The sequence below is a fragment of the Bactrocera dorsalis genome, chromosome 3, assembly GCF_023373825.1.
Source record: "Bactrocera dorsalis isolate Fly_Bdor chromosome 3, ASM2337382v1, whole genome shotgun sequence".
Taxonomy (NCBI): domain Eukaryota; kingdom Metazoa; phylum Arthropoda; class Insecta; order Diptera; family Tephritidae; genus Bactrocera; species Bactrocera dorsalis.
This window is the reverse complement of record NC_064305.1, coordinates 52,778,475-52,799,558: the sequence shown is the minus strand read 5'-3', so window position 1 is coordinate 52,799,558 and position 21,084 is coordinate 52,778,475. Positions and strand designations below refer to the sequence as shown.

General features: G+C 38.1%; 2 protein-coding genes and 1 long non-coding RNA gene across 3 annotated transcripts in view; 2 read left to right on the top strand and 1 right to left on the bottom strand.

Moving 5' to 3' along the window:
- Positions 1 to 15,864, bottom strand: part of LOC125777085 (uncharacterized) — a 212,686-nt gene extending 196,822 nt beyond the window's left edge. Inside the window, exon 1 of the mRNA XM_049450974.1 lies at positions 12,741 to 15,864. Within this exon, the coding sequence (XP_049306931.1) occupies positions 13,066 to 15,834 (2,769 nt within the window). The 5' untranslated portion in view covers positions 15,835 to 15,864 and the 3' untranslated portion in view covers positions 12,741 to 13,065. The remainder of the gene's footprint in view (positions 1 to 12,740) is intronic.
- Positions 8,341 to 8,949, top strand: LOC125777093 (uncharacterized). The gene is made up of 3 exons (XR_007422099.1): positions 8,341 to 8,467; positions 8,538 to 8,654; positions 8,712 to 8,949. It is a non-coding gene; the product is annotated as an uncharacterized LOC125777093 (long non-coding RNA).
- Positions 15,865 to 16,693: 829 nt separating the features above from the next.
- On the top strand, positions 16,694 to 17,989 carry LOC125777090 (uncharacterized; the record flags this gene model as incomplete). The annotated part of the gene is made up of 1 exon (XM_049451002.1): positions 16,694 to 17,989. A coding segment is annotated over exon 1 (1,164 nt), but the record flags the coding sequence as incomplete, so codon positions are not given.
- Positions 17,990 to 21,084: the final 3,095 nt, after the last annotated feature.

Genomic DNA, 21,084 nt, shown 5'->3' with positions numbered 1-21,084 from the left:
GCAAGGGACCCCCCGAGCCTTTCGATACCAAACGAGGTTTCAGACATGGCGACCCCCCTATCGTGTGACTTCTACAATCTACTGCTTCGAACTGTAGAACTTAATAGAGCTGGTACAATCTTTTATAAGAGTGTACAGCTGCTGGCGTATGTTGATGATATTGATTTCATTGGACTCAACAAACGCGCCGTGAGTTCTGCCTCCTCTATACTAGAAATGGAAGCTAAGCAAATGGGTCAGGTAGCGAACAATGGCAATGCGAAATACCTCCTATCATCAAACAAACAGTCGTCGCACTCGCGACTTGACATCCACGTCGCTGTTGACAATCATAACTTCAAAGTCGTAGATAATTTCGTCTTTCTTGGAACCAGCATTAACTATAACGGCCTCGAAATCCAACGCAGAATAACTCTTGCCAACAGATGCTACTTCGGACTGAGGAGGCAATTTAGAAGTAAAGTTTTCTCTTGGCAATGGCGAATATCGCATTCGATGGAACGATGAGCTATACGAGATATACGACGACATTGACATAGTGCAGCGAATTAAAAGACAGTGGCTGCGCTGGCTAGGTCATGTCGTCCGTATGGATGAAAACACTTCAGCTCTGAAAGTATTCGACGCAGTACCCGCCGGGGGAAGCAGAGGAAGACCTCCACTTCGTTGGGGAGATCAGGTGGAGAAGGACCTGGCAGCACTTGGTGTCTCGAATTGGCGCTAAGTTGCTGGAAGAAGAAACGATTGGCGCGCTTTTGTTAGCTCGGCTATAACCGCGTAAGCGGTGTCTACGCAATTAAGGAAGAAAAAATGTGAAATATTAAACCTCTGAAGGGCGGGAACACCGCCATTTTAAAACATTTTAAAGCCGCACTTCTTACTGCGATTTACGGCATTTTGTGAGCGCGGCTATCTGGAGTACCACCCTCTGTAGTGTATCAACATCGAAATTTTTAACCGAGATATCTTAAAGTTCACTCCTTTTTAATAATACTATACAAAACTATAGTATGTACATGTTCTAGAGGGCAATATAAAGCCTGCTTTGACAATTCGTCTATATTCTTTCTTTCGAAGTTGACGTTGGGAGCACTCACTATATTTAATGGTCGTCAGACCATATTTACACTTATGCTATACCCTAATTAATAATGGCAGGTTTGCTGTATTTTTTTTTATTATTTTACTTATTTACATACATTATTTAAAAAACATTTATTTCAAAGGCTTTTTTAAACAAAATTGAACATGCTATTTTAATAAATTGTTGGTATTTAAAATATATTTCTGTGTAAGTACTTATGAATATAAGTAAGTATTCATAAGTACTTACACAGAATTTATATTATTTATAAATTTATACAATTGGGCTAATAACATAACATTTTGACGAATAGTACCCAAACTGAAGCACTCACATATGTACATAGTTTCGAAGTCATAGATGCGAATGTATGTACGTATGGATGTGAGTACCTACCGCAGCTTTGAAACAACATAAAAAGATTTAGCGATGTCCATCTGAATTGGGGTTTAAGTATAAACCATATTGCATATATCAAATTTCTGCTTACATAACCTACGAACCGTTCCTTATACTTGGAGTAGTATGGTTTCAATCTTTGATAAGACAAAATTGCACCTCAGGCGAGTATGTGTACACTTGAAAAATAATCCAAACTTTAACTTGTGGCCATTGCTTAATTTCCGTGTGCAGAGTAAATGCAATCTAGTGAGTTATTGTAATCAGCACATGTTTCTTTGTGACGTGCTCAAGAGTCGAACCATTCAACATTGTTCCAGAAAGAAGAATTCCAGAAAAACAATATTCATTTTATTTATGAGGGCCGTTTTCTCAATGTATGCTTAACAATCATCAGCTAGTTAATTCTGAATATCTGAACCAAGGCGTTAGTCGGTAAAAGCGCATTGATAAATCTCTGCTAGTTCGTAAGCCGCCATCAAATGTGCTAAATTTCTATACAAATATATATATGTACATATGTATGTATACGTCTGACTAACCATTCAAAATAATTTTTCTCACTGTATCTTCTTTTCGGCAACTTCAGCTTTAAAGCCATTATGAGCTTATCAATTCTTTGTATTTGTTTTGTTTATAGAAAATATTTATATTTGTATTTGAGCAAAGATCGATGAGCGATATGAACCGCAATGTCACACGCCCACTTTTTTGGAGCAATTCGGTGCCCTTTCGGTCTGATTGTCGGTACCGACGATGGAGTCAAAGCTGATAGGAATGACTCTGACGCCAGTGCTGCTGGTGCAATTGCCAAGTCTTCAGCTGACTATGGTAAATGCATGTTGTACATATCTACATGAGCATATATGTATGTATGTATATATGTTAAGAGATAGCTTGGCACAATAATCTACTAGTACGGTCGGCAACAGTTCACTCCCACCGGGAGCGGCGAAAGAATTTGTTATGTGCGCCAAGCAGCTAACAATGCTAAGCATTTCTTTATTGACTTACTGCAAAGATGGGGCATATTGTAGAAGCTGCGCATAAATACATTTGTATGTAAATATTTATTATGTATATTCCAACATTAGGGTTGCTCTTAAAGTAGTCAACTGGAATTTAAAATTTAAATTGAAAAGATAGTGATTAAATGACAGATCAACTATGTATATCGGTTAGTAGTAAATAGCACTCTCAAGAACGGGCGTACTAAACGCCCGCGATTAAATTCTGTGTGAAACTCGGTAAATCTGCGACAGAGACGTTTGATATGATCAAGGTTTCATGATGTTGCTTTAGCAAGAAGCGGGAAGAGTTCACTGATGAACACAGTGCTGGAAAATCTGCGACGTCGACAAACACCGACAATGTGACTCGTGTATACAAAGTTTTGAACTCAGACCGTCGACTCAGTGCATGCTGTAATTTGAGTAAAAATTGAGATATTGTAATGAAACGCCTCGCCCACAAAACGACATCGAAAATCTATAACTTGCCATAACCAAGCCGAAAATTGAGATACAAACCTGTTATTTGGTACAACGAATCATAATGAATTTTTTTAAAAATTGGGCGTGTTTCCGCCCCCTAACAGGTTTTATGTACATACATCTATACCTTCCAAACCATTGAAGCTTTTCCCACAAATTTTGGTAAATAATTTACCAGTGTCAAACAAATTTTGTTTTCATATTGAATTATTTGGGCGAAATCGGATAGGAACCACTCCCTCATTCACTTTCTATATCAGTGGTTCCCAAACTTATTTTGTCTACCGCCCACTTTGAGAATAAATATTTTTTTAGCGCCCCCCATTTTTTCACCTATTTAAAAACCACTATAACTTCAAATTAATTATTGTGACCTATATATGTATATTAACGGAGAATTCTAAACGAAACTTTTACTATAACCAGCAACTTGAAACCTGAGCGCAATAGGTAACATACAACGGCGCTTAGGTCTCAAGTTAACTTTTACGGGCTCCACCTGCCAATAAGAATGATTATTGAAACACAACTTTATAGTATTAAAACAGAGAATCTTTTATTAAAAATGAAACTAAAATAATCGATCCATATATAAGAACTAATGTGAAAAATGAATCTGATGCTCTTTAATAAGTTTGTTAATATCAGGTTCCTATTTACTCAAGAACAGTCGCAAGTCGCCACGTTCGGCAAGCAAACGATTTCTATTTTTAGTAAGCAGTGTTGTCACAGCACTAAATCCACGTTCACACAAATATGACGATGGGAATGCTATCAATAATCGTTGAAGGATTGACCACAATCCAGGGTACAATTGCGAGATCGGTTTTTGTAGCCAAAATTCTTGGAACCATTTTTGAACTTGATTTTTATTTCCTCGTTTGTTGTCAATTCTATACGTTCTTCTTCCAGCTGAGGTGACATTGCTGTGTTGACACTTGAAAACGGATCCAACACCCAGTCTGATATCTTTAGTTTCCAAGAACTAATCTATCATTCAAAGAGCTGTTGCGGATTTTATTGACTGCTTTGATGACATATTGCAGTGATTGAAATAGTTTTTCACTTAAGTTTCTAGCAACTAAATGTTGTCTATGAATAACGCAATGTACGCCAAGGACATCTAGAATTTTATTTTTTAAGTGCGCTATTAAGCCTTTATGGCACCCTATCATAGCCGGAGCCGCCATCCGTAGCAATTGAAATAATATTTTTCAAAGGAATCTCTTTCTCATCGCAAAACTTTTCCAATTTACTGATATGGTTTCGCCTTTTGTATCGGTCTCTAAATTTCTAGCAAATAATAGTTCTTCACATATTTTCTCATCTCTACACCTCTTTCTACACAACGCCTCAATTTTCTTTCTGGGTCTCTTACCGCCCCCTTGACACCTGCAGCGCCCACAAGGGGGCGTTATCGCCCACTTTGGGAAACACTGTTCTATATTATAACATGGGCAACCAATCAATATATCCGGATAAAAGTTTGTACGAATATTGCCATTGAGGTGTGTCATTGAAAATTAGAAGAGGAAGAATAAGATGAAATTTAAAATTCTATTATATGGGAATTAGGCGTGTTTGCAGCCCGATGCTCAATTTCACACTGTAATATAAGAATGTCGGAAGAATATTCCGAGATTGGGATTTCACATAAAAGAGGGTGGTGCCACGCCAATTGTCCAATTTTGACCTCAGCTCCTTTAAATCCCTTTCCTACCATCGCGGAGGTAAAATTTAATGTCTCTGGTGTATTTTTTTGTTATTTGTGCTTTTGTAGTTTTTAAGAGTATCGTTATATGGGTAGTGGTCATCCATTTGCACACTTTAAATAGTCCCGCGGCAAAATTGTTATTCTCAGAAACTTTTTTTATTTTTATTGAAAAAATTCCACATTTCAAATCACTATATTTAATTGTCTAATTGAGATAATCAAACTTTTTCGCAGAACAAGACAGGTGTAAAAAAATGGGGCATCCTGGTGACATTGATCCTGACTCTCCTAGTGGTCTGAAAAAAAAAATCAAAAGAAATTTTTAATCAGTAAGGATGCTGTTATAGTCCCTACCTCAGGGAACACGAAAAAAAATTTAGAAAAATGGCGACTGCCTGAAAAAAAATAATTTTTTACGCTTTGTTTTGAAATTCCTGATTTTTTTTAAATATTAAAAACAAAAATTTTGAAGGTTCACACAAAATTTCAAGTAAATCGGTTGTATAGAACTTGATATAATGCCGGTACCGTGTGGAAAAAAAGTAGTTTCGAGAAAAACGCGTTTAAAAAAAAGAGACTACCTACCTACCGGGCTAGGTACTGCGTCACTAAAGTAACTGTAGCTCTTAAAATAATTTTAATTTTTAAAAATGCTTTGGAGGATATGTTCTTAAGGGTCTAAACTTTCAATATATGAAAAAAAATCGAATTTTTAAAAATTCTAGATTAGAATACCCCCCTAAAAAAATAACCTTGACCGAGCCAACACCCAGGGTGACTGAAGTACTTTTTTGTAGTACTCCTTTAAAAGCCTAAGTATTTAATTACGTAATATTATTATTTAATATTACTTAGTTGTTTATTATATTTAAATAAGAAAATATCCATATTGATGATTAAGATAAGATTGTTTATACTCATTTTAATTTGAAATATAATATAATTTATAGACACTTGTTTTTATTAGAACTAAGATTGCTAAATAAAGAATGGAGAATTATAGCGATAAAGAGAAATTTCAGCGAATTGCTCATATTTCCTCATAATTCTTCTTCTTCTTAATTGGCGTAAACACCGCTTACGCGATTATAGCCGAGTTAACAACCGCGCGCCAGTCGTTTCTTCTTTCGCTACGTGGCGACAATTGGATATTCCAAGCGAAGCCAGGTCCTTCTCCACTTGGTCCATCCAACGGAGTGGAGGTCTTCCTCTTCCTCTGCTTCCCGCGGCGGGTACTGTGTCGAATACTGGAACTGGAGTGTTTTCGTCCATCTGGACAACATGACCTAGCCAGCGTAGCCGCTGTCGTTTAATTCGCTGAACTATGTATGTCAATGTTGTCGTATATCTCGTACAGCTCATCGTTCCATCGAATGCGATATTTGCCGTGGCCAACGCGCAAAGGAACATAAATCTTTCGCAGAACTTTTCTCTCGAAAACTCGCAACGTCGACTCATCCGTTGTTGACATCGTCCAAGCCTCTCCACCATATAGCAGGACGGGAATTATGAGCGACTTATAGAGTTTGGTTTTTGTTTGTCGAGAGAGGACTTTGCTTCTCAATTGCCTACTCAGTTTTAAGTAGCACCTGTTCGCAAGAGTTATCCTGCGTTGGATTTCTAGGCTGACATTGTTGGTGGTGTTTACGCTGGTTCCAAGATAGACAAAATTATCTACAACTTCAAAGTTATGACTATCAACAGTGCCGTGAGTGCGAACTATTTTCTCCAGGAGCAGGTTGAAAAAGTCGCACGATATGGAATCGCCTTGTCTGAAACCTCGTTTGGTATCGAATGGCTCGGAGAGGTCCTTCCCGATTCTGACGGAGCTTTTGGTATTGCTCAACATCAGCTTACACAGCCGTATTAGTTTTGCGGGGATACCAAATTCAGATATCGCGGCATAAAGGCTGCTCCTTTTCGTGCCGTCGAAGGCAGCTTTGAAATCGACGAAGAGGTGGTGTGTGTCGATTCTCCTTTCACGGGTCTTTTCCAAGATTTGGCGCATAGTGAATATCTGGTCAGTTGTTGATTTTCCAGGTCTAAAGCCACACTGATAAGGTCCAATCAGTTTGTTGACGGTGGACTTTAATCTTTCACACAATACGCTCGACAGAACCTTATATGCGATGTTAAGGAGGCTAATCGTCGTCTGCTCCATCGTCATCGATTGGGGAATCGGGTTCGCCTTCTCCTGGCGTTGTGCGTTCACTGCCATTCAGCAGGCTGGAGAAGTGTTCCCTCCATAATTTAAGTATGCTCTGGTGTTGAAACCTTCTGTAAGCCGCCACACTCCAACAAGCGCTCCAAGCACTCATAAAAGCCCTGACAGACGAGCAAAATTCATGCGCCTTAAGCAACGCTAATACGCATTGAAATTTTATGGTGACAGACGGCAGACTTGTGCATTTAGACAGCTGATAGTGAAATTTGTTGATTTATTTAGAAAAAAAGTGAAATAAAAATAAATAAGATAAATTATTAGTAGAAATTTGGAAAATCAATATAAATGTAACAAAATAATTCGTTTATTATTAACTACGTTAAAAGATAAAAGAGAGTGAAATTAAAAGCAATAATTGGTTGTAATGCGGAAAAAGTGTGCAAAAAAGTTAAGAATATTGGAAAAATGGATAGCAAACTGTGCGTTGTTTATTTTGTGCCATCTAATAGCGGGATTCTGTAACCAGTCTCTAGTCTCTATTTGAGACATTTTGAGGCAAAGTCTCAATTTGAGACTAGTTACTATTCACTAAACAGTCTCTAGCGTTAGTCTCAAAATATTGAGACCTGGTAGTTAGCCGGTCACAAAACTAAAAAGAGTTCTTGTCTGTCATTTTGAATATACTGAATAGAGATCATCATAGATATTAATCGATTGTCGTATTTTTATATTTTGTAAGCAACTCAAACACGAAAAAGTTAAAAATGAATAAATTTTACATAAATTTCGTAAATATTATGAAACAAAGTCAACATATATTTTCATTTTTATTGATAACTATGGTTTTTGACGATGTTATAGATATTTTAATATTTGTTATCGACATATTTATTTCCATTCAAGTGTAAAAACATCTCTGAATGATGAAATGTAATAGATTTTGTGACTGTCACTTACAGAATAGCAAAATCGTCTCAAGTCTCAAAAATTGTCTCTAACTTAAAATCTCAAATTTAGAGACTTGAGACTGTCTCACGTTACAGAATCGCACGGTAAAAATATTACAATAGGGGTATTCGCTTGCTCTTGCAAGATTGCAGATTACAAAAATACTATACCGAAATACTCAAGGGCACGAGAGCATTGCAGAATCTACCCTGCAAGACGGAAGTAACAGATTGCATAAACACATTGAAACATTTTCAGCTGTTCACTAACACTGTTACATTTTCTGGAATTTTCAATTGAATGGGAGAATACGTAAGTAAGATAGAGAAAAACTATCGACATTCTAAACATATTGTAATGTTAACTTGCTAGAATAAGAGAGACGAATACCCAATTTTTCAAGAAGAAGAAAACGAAAAGCGCAGTTTATTTTGGATTTTAAAGGAGGTAAGTTCGTTATTTGATAATTTGATATTTTATGTTTAATTTCTATTATATATACATATATATTATTAATTTTTTTTATATAGAGAATACGAAAAACTTGGAGAAAAATACAAGCATTGAATTGAATCATCACAAATTGTGGTACCGTCACCATCGCCGGAACGCACGTGCGCTTCGTGGAAGACAATCTTTCACAAAAGGAAAGCACGGATGCTATGGTAAATATTTCGTTTTTAAATATTATGCGATTGTATTTTAATTTACTGTAATTTATTTTTTTTTTTACAGATGCAAAAGGCAGTGTGGACAGTATGTTTTCTGACGATCTAATATACCACTTCAATTTAGAGGGGCGCAAGGAGAAGGAATCCCTACTAAAGCTAAAGTGCGTAGGGTTAGTTTTTGGTAGGTCTTTTTACTGATATATATTTGAATTCCTTAACTTATAACTTTTCATGTTAGAAATATTTCTTGACAAGGACAAAAACACTATCTGTGGGGAGCTCTGGAGATTTGTGACCTTAAGCCACAATCGTTTTTAACAAAAAAAAACATAAACTTAAGGCTAAATTAATATAAGTTTTCTTATTATTAATTACATATACATATATATTAGCTTTAAGTTGTAAATATTAGTTTTAAGTTGATGTTTCTAATATCACTTTTAAACATATGAATTATTATAATTTTAATTTTTATACTGAAATAACCTTAATCTTATGTTTAAGTAAATGTTTATTATTAAATAATAATAATAAAAAACTGAATTTTATTTAAAAGAATTAAATTTGCTAGAAGTAACAAATGGGTAACAGATAGGGTTGTTACTGCTTGCTCTTGCTAACATGCTTATATGTTAAAGGTAACAAACTGTTAACCAAAATAATAACACTAACAGATATTCGGGTAACAAATACTTTTTGTTATCCATAACACATAGCTAAGCTATGCGCTAACAAAATAATTTGTTACCCGTAACTTACTGTGAAGAGATTTGCAAACAAATGTATGTATTCTGTTAAGGTTGGTACGCAGCTCTCAAGTAATTGCTCAAGAACAAAAATACATTATTTCTCAAGTAATTTTGACAGCTGGTTACGCATTGTGAATGATCCACATTAGAAGAGCAAGAGAGAATAAACAAAGTAAACAAACTTTGTGCGTATGTATGTATGTATGTACAGCTGTGTTCAAAATAATAGGAGTGCCCCTGAGAAAAATATTTAACCCAAAAAAATTATCATGTTAAAACATGAACGTCAATCACTTTTTAAGAAATATTTATAACGGTATTCCGCGAGTAAAAAACAAAGCATAAACTTCAGCTGTTTACATTATTTCCAATGTTATGAGTTCAAATCTGTGTCGGCCACTGAATTGCGCTGTTCACAAAAATAGGAGTGTGAGCTACCAAGTGGTATAAAAAATTTTTATTTAAACAAAATCTGTAAAAAACTAAAAAGTGAGTACAAAAAAATAAAAACGATGCGGTTTTTAAAGGATAAATCATTTATTTTCATTAATGGGTAGAGGAAAACATCCTAGGAACAACAAGCGTGAAATCATTAAAAATTTTAGCAAAAAACGGGAAAACTTATAAAGAAATTAAAGAAATACTCGGGTGCTCTGATCAAATGATATCAAATTCCCTGTCCTACAAAAATAAAGCCGAAACACGTGGACGAAAACGCAAAACTATTAAAGAAATCGATCGACGCATACTCCAGTCGTCTAAAAAAGATCCCAAAGCGTCGCCTAGAGAAATAAAAAAACGTCGAGATCTTGATGCTAGTGACGTAACAGTTCGTAGACGTTTATTGGAATATAATTTAGTTGCGCGGATGCCGCGAAAAGTTCCATAGTTGACAAAGCAACACGATTAGAGCACGGCACCAATTCGCCAAGGAACATGGCATCTGGCAACCGGAGATATGGAGAAATATTTTGTGGACAGAGGAATGTAAGTTAGTTTTATTTGGTGGCACAGGGTCGAGGCAGTACATCCGTCATCCACCAAATACGGAATATAAACCGCAATACACTCTTAAGATCGTCAAACAACATGGTGGTGCATAGTGGGAAAGTTTCTCGTACAACGACGTGGCACCAATCCGTCTGATAAAAGAAACCATGGAGCAGTATGTGTATGTGGATATATTGAAAAAAGTTATGCTGCCGTAGGCGGAATGGAATATACCATTAAAGTGGTTGTTTCAACAAGATAACGACCCGAAACATACAAGTAAATCTGCAAAGGAATGGCTTCTGGTCAATAAAGTTTAGGTTATGTCGTGGCCTGATCAGTCGCCTGACCTTAATTCCAAAAGAAAACTTATTGGCAGATATTAAAAAAGTTGTTGCTGACCGTAGACCATCAAATCCAAGGGAATTATGGAGCACAGTCCACGAGGCATGGCAGCAAATCCCGACAAAAAGGGGTCGTGATCTGATCGATCCCATGTTCCGTGGATCTGCTGCTGTAATAAAAAAATCGCGCTTACTCTAATAAATATTAACTAAACTAACTTATATACTAGTTATAATTTCCAATTTTTTGATTTTTTTAGTTTTATTGCGTTTTGTGGTGCACTCCCATTATTTTGAACACCGAATTTTTGAGTTTTTTATTTAAATAATTTATTTTTTTTTTCATTTACTGTGTATTACTAAAAATTTAAAAGTGCATAATAAGACTGCATAAAATGAACAATTCGTGGATAAAAGATAAATTAATAAAATTCTTGTTTTTATTGAAAAACATAACTTTGTATTCTGTATTGTGATGCACTCCTATTATTTTGAACACAACTGTATATGTATGGTAACACAAATATTTTCATTGAGATTTAAGGAATGTTGTTGATGATTGGTTGGTTTTATACAACATTTCAAAAAGGAACATACTTTATAATAATGATTTCAACTAATTTAGGATGAATTTGACGATTACTTCGAATTTCCTGCAAGAAACAATTGTTAATTTGATGTTTCTTCGCAAAACCAGGTTTGCCATATTCACATTTTATTGAAAAAAAGTATTAAAAATTAGTACTAGATTTCTTGAGAGCTGCGTACTAGCAAAAGTAACTTTATCGCAAGAACGTTTCTGGACCGTTTCTTAGGTGTTTTTTTATATGAAGTTTTTACGTTTCTTGAGAGCTGCGTACTTTTTTTCAATAAAATGTGAATATGGCAAACCTGGTTTTGCGAAGAATCATCAAATCAACAATTGTTTCTTGAGGGAAATTCGAAGTAATCGTCAAATTCATCCTAAATTAGTTGAAATCATTATTATAAAGTATATTCCATTTTGAAATGTTGTATAAAACCAACCAATCATCAACAACATTCCTTAAATCTCAATGAAAATATTTGTGTTACCATACACATACATACTACATGCATACGCACAAAGTTTGTTTACTTTGTTTATTCTCTCTTGCTCTTCTAATGTGGATCATTCACAATGCGTAACCAGCTGTCAACATTACTTGAGAAATAATGTATTTTTGTTCTTGAGCAATTACTTGAGAGCTGCGTACCAACCTTTATATGTAATATGCATACATGAATACTAATATGCATAATATATAATGATAATGAGCGACAAAAGAATCGCCGACTGAACTCCGTCTATGCTTATAGAGTTTACAGCTGACAGCTGTCATTCCTTTGAAAGCACTTTGCTGTGAATCAGCTGGTTTACAAAACCAAACAAGACAAAATAAAGAAATGGACAAGCAAGAAAAATAAGTCATTTATTAAATTTGGTGCATATATAATAATTTAATTTGTTTTTAGGATTTCAAAATGTGAAAAAACAACTTAAGAGCAGCTGCAGCATTACACCATATTATTTAAACATAACTAGATTTTTATTCGCACATGTATGAAATAAAACATACATACACATTTATTGGAAAAGACAAATACTTATATTTATAATAGATAACGCCTTTGGAAAACTTCTCCGTTTTAGAGGGTAGTTTCCAGTTCTCAGTAAATCTGAAAACTTCATATAAAAAACACTGCGGTAAACAAATTAAATTATTAAATTTCCTGCGGTAAATTTTCTTGTGCTAGTATGTAGCTCTAAAGAAATCTGGTACTAAATTTTAATACATTTTGTCATTAAAATGCGAATATGGCAACGATGGTTTTGCGGAGTAACATGAAAACAACAATTGTTTCTTGAAGGAAATTCAAAATAATCGTTAAATTCATTCTAAATTAGTTAAAATCATTACCATGAAGTATAGTTCATTTTGAAATATTGTATAAAACTAATCAATCATCAACCACATTCCTTAAATCGCAATTAAAATATTGTTACGAATTTACTCTTGCTAGTTTATTTTGCTAGGTTCGTATCTCTGGATTGACAAATAAAATCAACACTGTTTAATTTAATTCAACAACTCTTTATTTCACAACTCGTCTACACTATAGCAGTTTACTCTTAGCACTGATTGATTACGTTGGCGCTGCCACGGCTTATATAGCCACGCACTTCTCGCTGATGCCGACGTGTCCTTCTAGAATATCGCGTCTGGAAATTACCAGAACATTCGGCTATACGGCGCCAGACGCAAGCAGACAGTCGCGGCGCCAGACTCAGCAATTGTTTAACTAGACAAGCAGACAGTTTGGCGCCAGATGTCTATTGTTTCGACAAGCAGACAGCCGTGGCGCCAGATGTCTACAACAAGACAAATGCTATTCCATATACCTACAGCTATTGTTCATAATCAGGGATGCATATAGTAATACAAATACAACTTAATACAACATTTGTAACACTGCCCTCCACTAAAGCCTAATCGTCCCGATTAGGCACAAATCCTCTTGAACCAAATGGGGCGAGCCTCTCCAAATGTACTACTTTCATTTTACATCGTGCTTTTCCATTTCTTTGTATGCGGTATACCACGTCATTAAGTCGTTTCATCACCATATAGGGTCCTTCCCAGGCTGTCTGCAATTTCGGGGACAAGCCTTTCTTTCGAAGTGGATTGTACAACAGGACCAGATCACCTTCTTCAAAACCTTTTGAATTTGCCGCTTGATCGAACCGGTCCTTCATCTTATTGCTCATCAGATGCGTATGCTGTCTTACCATTAGATGCAATTCATTCATTTCTTCCTTTAAGGCAGAACAATAATCTCCATCATTTCTTACAGCTGTAGGATTCGTTCCAAACTTAAGATCAGCAGGGAGTCGCAGATCAGATCCGAAAATAATCTTTGCTGGCGTGTAACCAGTTGTCTCGTGCTTCGCTGAACGATACGCCAGCAGGAACATCTGGATGCACTTGTCCCAATTCCGTTGATCTTTATCAACGATTTTCCGCATATGTTCTTCGTGCGTTCGGTTGAATCTCTCCACCATTCCATCTGATTGTGGATGTAACGCTGTTGTCCGTGTCTTGTGGATGCCCAATAATGTACAGACTTCTTGGAAAATGGAAGATTCGAAATTCCTGCCTTGATCTGAGTGTAATTCGACGGGCACTCCGAACCTTGTTACCCAATTTTCTACAAACGCTTCGGCTACTGTCTTCGCTTCTTGGTTTGGTAAGGCATATACTTCTGGCCATTTACTGAAATAGTCCATGACAACCAGTAGATATTTGTTACCGGCCGTACTGGTTGGGAACGGACCTGCGACATCCATTGCGACTCGTTCAAATGGTGATCCCACGTTGTACTGTTGTAGCCTACCGCGACTTTTGGCTTTAGGACCTTTAGCTGCCATGCACTCTACGCAATTACTTATCCATTCTGCTATGGAATCTCGACAACCGATCCAGTAGAACCGTTGTTTAATCTTCTCTATAGTTTTTGTAATTCCAAGGTGCCCTCCACTAGGTCCATTGTGATATTCTTTCAACACTTTCGGGATCATGGACTTCGGTACTATGATCAGCAGACGAGACTGTTTGCCATCTTCGCTTTCCCAGGTACGATGAAGGTATCCATTAACGAGGTTTATGCTGTTCCATTGGGCCCAATATGCTTTTGCAGTTGGACTCTCGCTACTTATTTGTTCCTTTGGTGGTCGTACCCCATTTTCTTTGGCTATTATCAGCTTTGCAAGATCAGGGTCCTCCAGCTGATTGATTCTGATGCGGTGAGGAGTCCAATCATCTTCAGGTTCTATATTCAGTAATCGCACGTCGATTATACCTTCTTTTCCTTCTGATTTGGAGCAATGTTTACATTCCAGTGGACAAGGGCGACGTGATAATGCATCCGCATTTTTGTGGTGAATCCCCTTTCGATGTTCTGTTGGTTGTTTCCGTTTTGATGGGTTTACCTTTATATTGCAATTTCGGGCAAAGTGACCCGCTTTTCCACAGTTGAAACATCTGCCTGTTGTATTTACTCGCTGTGCAGCAATTGTCTTCAGAGTCTTCAATATTTCTTCCATCAGCGCCGATTGTTCCATTTCAACCCTTTGTACTTTGTGTGCTGGTTTACTTAGTAGGGAAGCTGTTTCCTGTGTGAGGGCGTGCGAAACCGTTTCAGCAAACGTTCTTTTTGGCAATGCATATGTGGCGCGTTTGGTGTCCACATCACGAATTCCATTTATGAAACATTGAATTTTTACCCTCTCAATGTAATCCACAGGTGCATCTGCATTTGCCAAATGAGCCAGTCGTTCGATTTCAGTTGCGAACTCTTGCAATGACTCGTTCATCTTCTGACCCCTATTTTGCAGTTCGATCTGGTATATTTGTTTCCGGTGCTCACTACCATATCGTCTTTCTATCGCACTCATCAATGCCTCATAGTTGTCCCGTTCACAGTCTGGAATAGTCTGAAGGATTTCTGCCGCAGGTCCTTTCAATGATACAAACAAGGACGCCACTTTGTCCGCTGCATTCCAGTTATTGGCCAATGCTGTCTTTTCAAACTGAAGTTTGAAAATTTGAAATGGAATACTTCCATCGAATGTGGGTGCCTTCAATCTTGGATTATTTGTTGATGGTGCAGGGCCATGCAGTTGCAGTTCTCGCATCCGATTACTCAAATGAAGAACTTCTGATTTCAAATTTTCTTCGTCATTTTTTAACGTGCTTAATTCGTCTTCCAATTTTGAAACTTTCTGTTGCACTTGTGTATTACTTTCTGTAATCTGTTGTACCAAACGCTTTTCTAACTGCGTATTATTTTCAGTCATTTGTTGTGTAAGGCGAGACTCTAACTGTGATGTATTTTCAGCTATTTGCTTCATTTGCTGTGCCAGACGATTTCCTGTTTGCACTGCATTTTCGGCTATTTGCGTCATTTGCTGTGCCAGACGATTTTCTGTTTGCATTGCATTTTCTGCTATTTGCTTAATAGCCACTAATAGCATGTTAGTGTCTACACTTGATGATGTTCGTTGTTCTTCTAATTTTTCTTCTACCTTTGTAGAAGTTCCTGGCCCATCAAATTCGAACTCGTCCACATTAATTCCATCCGCTTCCATTGCTTCACGTAGTCGTGCCTGCAGATCCGCCTTTTGCCCGCTTATCGGCAAATTACGCTCCTCCAGTTCCTTTTTTAATTGCTGAATTCTCAATTCTCCGAATTTAACCATCTTGATTTTGGATTATTTGACAATCCCACTTCTGACACATTTGTAACAATATTTATATACTGTTACAAAAAGTAGTATTAAGTTGTATTTGTATTGCTATATGCATTCCTTATTATGAACAATAGCTTTAGGTATATGGAATAGAATTTGTCTTGTTGTAGACATCTGGCGCCGCGGCTGTCTGCTTGTCGAAACAATAGACATCTGGCGCCGCACTGTCTGCTTGTCTACTTCAACAATTGCTGAGTCTGGCGCCGCGGCTGTCTGCTTGCGTCTGGCGCCGTATAGCCGTATGTTCTGGAAATTTCCAGGCGCAGTATTCTAGAAGGACACGTCGGCATCAGCGAGAAGTGCGTGGCTATATAAGCCGTGGCAGCGCCAACGTAATCAATCAGTGCTAAGAGTAAACTGCTATAGTGTAGACGAGTTGTGAAATAAAGAGTTGTTGAATTAAATTAAACAGTGTTGATTTTATTTGTCAATCCAGAGATACGAACCTAGCAAAGTAAACTAGCAAGAGTAAATTCGTAACAATTGGTGTCAGAAGTGGGATTGTCAAATAATCCAAATTCAAGATGGTTAAATTCGGAGAATTGAGAATTCAGCAATTAAAAAAGGAACTGGAGGAGCGTAATTTGCCGATAAGCGGGCAAAAGGCGGATCTGCAGGCACGATTACGTGAAGCAATGGAAGCGGATGGAATTAATGTGGACGAGTTCGAATTTGTTGGGCCAGAAACTTCTACAAAGGTAGAAGAGAAAGTAGAAGAACAACGAACTTCATCAAGTGCAGACACGAACATGCTGTTAGTGGCTATTAAGCAAATAATAGCTGAAAATACATCACAAATAAACAAACAGAAAATCGTCTGGTACAGCAAATAGCAGAAAATGCAGTGCAAACAGAAAATCGTCTGGCACAGCAAATAGCTGAAAATATATCACGAATAACAGAAAATGTAGTGCAAACAGAAAATCGTCTGGCACAGCAAATGACGCAAATAGCTGAAAATACATCACAGTTAGAGTCTCGCCTTACACAACAGATTACAGAGAATAATACACAAGTGCAAGAGAAATTTTCAAAATTTGAAGACGAATTAAGCACTTTAAAAAATGACGAAGAAAATTTAAAAGCAGAAGTTCTTCAATTAAGTAATCGTGTGCGAGAACTGCAACTGCATGGCCCTGCACCATCAACAAATAATCAAAGATTGAAGGCACCCACATTCGATGGAAGTATTCCATTTCAAATTTTCAAACTTCAGTTTGAAAAGACAGCAATGGCCAATAACTGGAATGCAGCGGACAAAGTGGCGTCCTTGTTTGTATCATTGAAAGGGCCTGCGGCAGAAATCCTTCAGACTATTCCAGACTGTGAACGGGACAACTATGAGGCATTGATGAGTGCGATAGAAAGACGATATGGTAGTGAGCACCGGAAACAAATATACCAGATCGAACTGCAAAATAGGGGTCAGAAAATGAACGAGTCATTGCAAGAGTTCGCAACTGAAATAGAACGACTGGCTCATTTGGCAAATGCAGATGCACCTGTGGATTACATTGAGAGGGTAAAAATTCAATGTTTCATAAATGGAATTCGTGATGTGGACACCAAACGCGCCACATATGCATTGCCAAAAAGAACGTTTGCTGAAACGGTTTCGCACGCCCTCACACAGGAAACAGCTTCCCTACTAAGTAAACCAGCACACAAGGTACAAAGGGTTGAAATGGAACAACCGGCGCTGATGGAAGAAATATTGAAGACTCTGAAGACAATTGCTGCACCGCGAGTAAATACAACAGGAAGATGTTTCAACTGTGGAAAAGCGGGTCACTTTGCCCGAAATTGCAATATAAAAGTAAACCCATCAAAACGGAAACAACCAACAGATAACGAGGACGGAGCATCCACACAAGTCGTTAAACTAAAACGGAACAGTTCAAAGGGGCGTGAGCTGGTTCCCACAACTATTTGCCCCGCCATCTCGATATCACAAATAGGTCGCCATGACAACAATCTTACTATCAACGGCATCGTAAATGGACGACTGTCAACGCTTACTTTGGATACTGGTGCCACACATTCAATTATCCGACCGGATGTGGTAAGAGGAACGGTTGAACCATTAGTCGGTTGCAAGCTTCGAACGGCCACCGGGGAGGAAGCAGCTGTCGCGGGAAAAGTGTTTTGCAAAGTGATGATTGGTACCCTGGAAGTTAATCACACCTTCATCGTAGCAGAAATCACGGATGAAATTATAATGGGAGTAGATTTCATGATTGATCACGGGGTTACTTTGGATTTAAACAAGCAAATGCTGTTTTGCCAGAACATGGAGATGCCTATAAACACCGGATATGTGACCAACGTTGAAAGTAAGAGGGTGATTGTTGATGATAATCAGAGTATTCCACCAAAATCTGAGGCGATTGTATGGGCCAAAGTGAATGGAGGTGGTGGGACTGAAGAGTTGTGGATTGTGGAACCAACAAAAATAGATACACCCATATTGGTAGGAAGAACGCTTGTGAAAACTAGAGAAGACGCCACCATTCCGGTGAGAGTAGTGAATGAATTCAACACGCCTATAAGGCTGAAGAAAGGAGCAGTAATTGGACAGTGCCAGAATATAAGTGCAATAGCTCGATGCGAACGGTCACAACAGAAGCCTACTATTGAGCCTCAGCAGATAAGTCCTACACTCCTAAATAATTTGCTGAACGAACTGCATGGAAATGAAAAATTAAAAGCAGAAAAACTATTAGAAAAATACGCATCCATATTTGCAAACGAAGGAAACACAGGAAGAACCGGCATTGTCAAACATCGCATAAATACCGGAGACGCTAAACCAATCCGACAAGCTCCGCGTAGGGTTCCACTAGCAAAACGAGAGGATGCTAACAAAATTATTGAAGACATGCACAAAAACGGTGTAATCGAACCTTCAATAAGTCCATGGAGCTCACCTATCGTCTTAGTTAAAAAGAAAGATGGTAGCACCCGTTTCTGCGTAGATTATAGGAAGTTGAATGATGTCACAAAGAAAGACAGTTATCCTCTACCAAGAATCGACGATACATTAGACACCTTGTCTGGAGCGAAATGGTTTTCTACATTAGATCTACAAAGTGGATATTGGCAAGTCGAGATCGATGAATGTGACCGTGAAAAGACCGCTTTCAGTATGGGCGACGGGTTATGGGAATTCTCTGTGATGCCATTTGGGTTATGTAATGCGCCTGCAACGTTCGAGCGACTGATGGAACATGTGTTAAAAGGACTCAACTGGAAGACATGTTTGGTGTATCTTGATGACATTATCATCATGGGAAAAAGTTTTGATGATCATCTGAAAAATCTAGAGGAAGTCTTTCAGCGAATAGCATCAGCCGGATTACGCTTGAATCCCAAAAAGTGCTCATTATGGAAGAAGCAGGTCACATATCTCGGACATAAAGTGTCAACTGAGGGGATTCACACCGAGGAAGGAAAAATAAATGCAGTTAAAGATTGGCCTCGACCCACCAACATACATGAACTCCGCAGCTTCCTCGGTTTATGCACGTATTACCGCCGTTTTGTACCTGGATTTGCGAACGTGGCTAGAAATTTACATGATTTAACAAAGAAGAATCGCCCGTTTGTATGGCAGTTGGAACAAGAAAAAGCGTTTGAGCAGCTTAAAGAACTACTTTGTACGGCGCCGATGTTGGCTTATCCAATACCTGGAAAGAAATTCATCCTGGATACAGATGCGAGCGCTTATGGAATTGGAGGTGTCCTGTCTCAGCTCATCGACGGACAAGAAAGAGTAATTGGGTATTACAGCAGAGTGCTCGGGAAACCAGAGAAAAACTACTGTGTGACGCGAAAAGAACTACTAGCTGTGGTGGAATGTGTAAAACATTTCCACAAGTATTTGTATGGACAACGATTCTTGCTGAGGACTGATCATGCAGCATTAAAATGGTTATTACAGTTTAAGAATCCGGAAGGCCAAATTGCACGATGGATCGAAAGATTACAGAATTACGACTTCGAAACGGAACATCGAAAGGGGATTCACCACAAAAATGCGGATGCATTATCACGTCGCCCTTGTCCACTGGAATGTAAACATTGCTCCAAATCAGAAGGAAAAGAAGGTATAATCGACGTGCGATTACTGAATATAGAACCTGAAGATGATTGGACTCCTCACCGCATCAGAATCAATCAGCTGGAGGACCCTGATCTTGCAAAGCTGGTAATGGCCAAAGAAAATGGGGTACGACCACCAAAGGAACAAATAAGTAGCGAGAGTCCAACTGCAAAAGCATATTGGGCCCAATGGAACAGCATAAACCTCGTTAATGGATACCTTCATCGTACCTGGGAAAGCGAAGATGGCAAACATTCTCGTCTGCTCATCATAGTACCGAAGTCCATGATCCCAAAAGTATTGAAAGAATATCACAATGGACCTAGTGGAGGGCACCTTGGAATAACAAAAACTATAGAGAAGATTAAACAACGGTTCTACTGGATCGGTTGTCGAGATTCCATAGCAGAATGGATAAGTAATTGCGTAGAGTGCATGGCAGCTAAAGGTCCTAAAGCCAAAAGTCGCGGTAGGCTACAACAGTACAACGTGGGATCACCATTTGAACGAGTCGCAATGGATATTGCAGGTCCGTTTCCAACCAGTACGGCCGGAAACAAATATCTACTGGTTGTCATGGACTATTTCAGTAAATGGCCAGAAGTATATGCCTTACCAAACCAGGAAGCGAAGACAGTAGCCGAAGCGTTTGTAGAAAATTGGATAACAAGGTTCGGAGTGCCCGTCGAATTACACTCAGATCAAGGCAGGAATTTCGAATCTTCCATTTTCCAAGAAGTCTGTACATTATTGGGCATCCACAAGACGCGGACAACAGCGTTACACCCACAATCAGATGGGATGGTAGAGAGATTCAATCGAACGCTCGAAGAACATCTGCGGAAAATCGTCGATAAAGATCAACGGAATTGGGACAAGTGCATCCAGATGTTCCTGCTGGCGTATCGTTCAGCGAAGCACGAGACAACTGGTTACACGCCAGCAAAGATTATTTTCGGATCTGATCTGCGACTCCCTGCTGATCTTAAGTTTGGAACGAATCCTACAGCTGTAAGAAATGATGGAGATTATTGTTCTGCCTTAAAGGAAGAAATGAATGAATTGCATCTAATGGTAAGACAGCATACGCATCTGAT